Source organism: Populus alba, chromosome 4, assembly GCF_005239225.2.
Source record: "Populus alba chromosome 4, ASM523922v2, whole genome shotgun sequence".
Taxonomy (NCBI): domain Eukaryota; kingdom Viridiplantae; phylum Streptophyta; class Magnoliopsida; order Malpighiales; family Salicaceae; genus Populus; species Populus alba.
In genome coordinates this window covers 19,190,780-19,194,752 of record NC_133287.1, presented here as the reverse complement: position 1 = coordinate 19,194,752, position 3,973 = coordinate 19,190,780, and the positions used below count along the sequence as shown (strand labels likewise).

The 3,973-nt window shown below is 34.2% G+C and overlaps 1 protein-coding gene across 1 annotated transcript; it reads right to left on the bottom strand.

Moving 5' to 3' along the window:
• Positions 1-512: 512 nt before the first annotated feature.
• On the bottom strand, positions 513-3,631 carry LOC118060197 (zinc finger protein WIP3). Its single transcript, XM_035073383.2, has 2 exons — positions 2,978-3,631; positions 513-1,332 (listed from the first exon to the last, which is right to left on the bottom strand). The coding sequence occupies exons 1-2, from the start codon at positions 3,539-3,541 to the stop codon at positions 895-897; spliced, it is 1,002 nt and encodes a 333-aa protein (XP_034929274.1). The 5' UTR covers positions 3,542-3,631; the 3' UTR covers positions 513-894.
• Between the last annotated feature and the right edge of the window lie 342 nt (positions 3,632-3,973).

The following is a 3,973-nucleotide window of genomic DNA, read 5'->3' as shown; positions in this document are numbered from 1 at the left end:
ATTTTATAAAAATCAACACTACTTAAAAGTAGATATAAGATGAAATAACACGCTCATGATCATGAGAATTGCCCATAAATAACGTAACAACAACATAAAGAACAATATATAAAATCCTCGTATTAATTAAGATTACAAATGGCAATGAAGTAGATAAATTTTCAGAGTTAATCTTACAAATTTAATCTATGATTGTTTTGGTAAATGAATTTTATAAAAATCAACACTACTTAAAAGTAGATATAAGATGAAATAACATGCTCATGATCATAAGAATTACCCATAAATAACGTAACAATAACATAAAGAACAATATATAAAATCCTCGTATTAATTAAGATTACAAATGGCAATGAAGTAGACAAATTTTCAGGAGTTAATCTTACAAATTTAATATATCATTGTTTTGGTAAATGAATTTTATAAAAATCAACACTACTTAAAAGTATATATAAGATGAAATAACACGCTCATGATTATGAGAATTACCCATATATAACATAACAACAACATAAAGAACAATATATAAAATCCTCGTATTGATTAAGATTACAAATGGCAATGAAGTAGACAAATTTTCTCCATTAGAGTGATCATGCCAACAAAAGCTTCAAAAAAGCAACTTAATTTGTGTGATCTCTAAGAGAAGAAAATTCATCTACTTCACCCACTTCATGACGACGCAATCAGTTTATTCCATTGCAAACTGTCTAAAGTTATTAGTACTGCCCATCGCCCAGCAAGTGCTCCGTAGCAAACCACTTCATGCATGTTTCCTGAGAGTTTTTTGTTACTGAGCACAAGCTTAGATAAGCCTACTAGCTAGGGCTAATTTCTTAAACACCAAATCAAGCAGAAAACTGGTAAAAACCTTCCGAGTATTTTTCTTGCACGCTAATGTGCAAATTCGTCTTCTGATCCAGTGATGCATTCCTTCTCAATTTCTTCAAAACCTTCAAGAGATGGGTGAGGAGAGTGACCTTTGCCAAAAGACCTAATGTGATCCTTGAGTGACCTTTTGTGTTTGAAATCAGAACCACAAGTACAATACCATAACTTTCCACAATTCTTTTCATGGGTTCTCCAATCTCCTTTAACCGCAAATGTTTTGCTGCATTTTCTACACATAAATGGCTTGGCACCGTGCTTCCTTTTGTAATGGGTTTGAAGGGTCCTGAAGTCTTTCAATGGCTTAGCTCGTGGATGGTTGATGTTGTTCTTGCAACCTTGTGCACAACAATAGCATGGAAGCCTCAGCATCGCCGCTGGTTGTGTTCCTTTAAGTGAGTCTGGTCCCTTTCTGAACTCGGACCCATGCCCCCACATATGCATCTGCACACAAGGAAAACTGTTAACTACCCGATCTCAACCTTGCTAGAAACCATGGTTAGTTTACTGCCTAATCTTCTAGCCAAAACATGCGAATCGTTAATCTTTAACTAATTAAAAGTTGATAATCATAATTAAAGGAAGAGGATCCAAAGTAGTAACCTTCATCTCCAAATTCTCTTTATAGATATCTTTAGACAATTTTACAACTGCATGCTTGTATTGTTTATCTTACCCTCCAATCATTTTTCAACTTCTTGTCCCATCTTTTTATAAAGGCTACCAGATTTCCACTTACCCCAAATAACTTTCTTTTATCCTTCCACCCAAAGGGCAGGAAATGATAGAAGAAACCTTTCCTTAGGTGAATGGGGCGTAAATATACACTTCATTTTCTCCTTTATAATAATTTATCTTATGAGTACTTGTCAACCAAACACTAATTATGAAAACAGCAAAGATTATCAAATGCCATGTTATTGGACTCAAATATATACATATACAAGGATGATATAATAAGATAGAAGCTTTTATAAAAAAATTAAAAAAAATGATCAATTTTATTATGTTCCTCTTGGTTTTGATGGCATCCTATGCTGCCTTAACTGTTGTACCTTATCTTTAAGCTAATTGCTTGGTGCTTTAATGGATCCTTTTGGCTTTATTTTTTCTTTTCTCTGAAAATAGCTAACTTAACTTCCATATTATTAGATTTTCTCCAATTAATATATATGGAATATGGGGATATAGGAGTGACCAGGTCTAGTCCAACGAACAAAATTATGGGCGGAAAGAACATACACATGGTAGGAGTATATATATATATATATCATGGTATAACAAAGCATACCCTTAAGGTTGTCTGCAAATATGAAACTTCTTCCTTTGAAATTTAGACTATATATGTGGCCGAAAATCTACGGTCCTTCTATTTCAGCAGACCAAACAGCTGTTTGGTCTTGGATAATTAGCATCATCAACTTTGCTTGTATCATTTATTCTCCTCGAAGAAAAATCCTAAGCATTCTTAATTGCACTGCTTCTCTCTTTTTTTTTTAGGTATTTATTTTTATTTTACCACGCCTTTCTTTATCATGATTAGGTTTATAATCGTTGATTGAAGTGTTCACTTTTCCCTCTTCTTTTTTTTCCCCACAGATAAATTGTGTTAGTTATCTGTCATCCCTACAAAACTATAATTTAGACAATTTTCCCCCAAGATCTTCTCCCTTGGCAAGAAATTGGAGTGGACGCATCAACTAAATTCAACACAAGTTTTTAAAGGAATTAAATACAAGTTTGGTATACATGCAATAGGCATCAACCTCAACCTCTACAGATAATGGGAAACTGGGGAGGTATGAGAAAAACATCAATGACTAACATTCTGTCTAGTTAAAAAAAAAATAGTAGATGAAATTTATTAAGCTTAGGATCCCAAATTATGTGCACAGCCATGGCAAAAAGAAAAATAAAGAAAGAAAGAATGCACTCGTGATGCATATAGTCCTCAAGAAATTACAAGTATATATTTGTTTGTTAAACTGAATCTATATTTGAATTATTCATGTGCCTAAGAAAAGATTAGTTGGTAAATAATTAGCACACAAGATTAGAAAGAGAGATTACTGAGAATTAAATTACTGACCTGCATGTTATTGTACCTATTGAAGGTCTTGCTGCATATAGAGCAAGCAAACTGCATGGGCCCAACAAGGATCTGGGCAGGGGTTGGGATCCAAAACCTGCTCTCTGAGTTGAAAGAATATCCTTGAAAGTTTTTCTTCATGGATATTTCTTCCTTGAGGTCAAAAACCTCAGTCTCAACTTCGGAATCTCCACTGTTAGGCAATCCAATGTGCAAAGCCACCGTAACCTCCTTCTCTTCTTTAACTCCAACAGTGCTCTCTTTCACTTCCATGTCTCCATCCTTTAATGTCTTCTTCTCTGTGAACCTGCTTAGAAGAGGCAAGCATTGAATTGTCTCTTTCATGGAATCTCTTTGTTGATGCTGCTGTTGAGGGAACAAGCTTGGAAGTCTTAGTACGCTCATGGGGTTCGTGAGCTGAACTTGTTGAGTTACAGAAGAATTAGAAAGAGAAGAAGAAGATGAAGAAGGAGAAGGGGAGGAAGATGGCTTAAGCCATTCAATGAAATTTGGGGCTTGAAAGCAAAGATTCCTGTCCTCTACATGGTAGTTACATAAACCCATCTTGTGGGAATTCCTTGATTTCTCTCTTGAGATGGTTTATATGCACACTTTATGTGGGAAAGCTTCGCACTTAATGGCTGGTGTTTTAAAAGATTGTTTCATTTGTCTTTTAAGAAGTCTTTATTTTCCCTTTCTTTCTTGTCAACCTTTGGCCCAAGTTTGTTTGATCTGTGTGTGAGAGAGAGAGAGAGATTAGTGGTGGGGTTAGAGAAAATGACATGCAAAAATTGAGACACTAATGAAGAGAATCCTAGAATAGTTTTAAACTATATATATATAAACTTTCTCATGTCTAAAATAAAGAAATCCAATATATACATTAATTATTCTAAAAAAAAATACATTACATTTCTTCTTTAATTTCTTTACCAGGCTAGGATCATAGAATTTGACCCATGCCCACACCTTTTTTTTTCTTCACAAAATACATTG

Excerpts from the sequence above, each read along its gene's own strand:
- LOC118060197 (XM_035073383.2), bottom strand. The coding sequence starts at position 3,541 with ATGGGTTTATGTAACTACCATGTAGAGGACAGGAATCTTTGCTTTCAA. Across the intron at positions 1,333-2,977 it reads ATAGGTACAATAACATGCAG|ATGCATATGTGGGGGCATGG; the intron begins GTCAGTAATTTA and ends CCTTGTGTGCAG.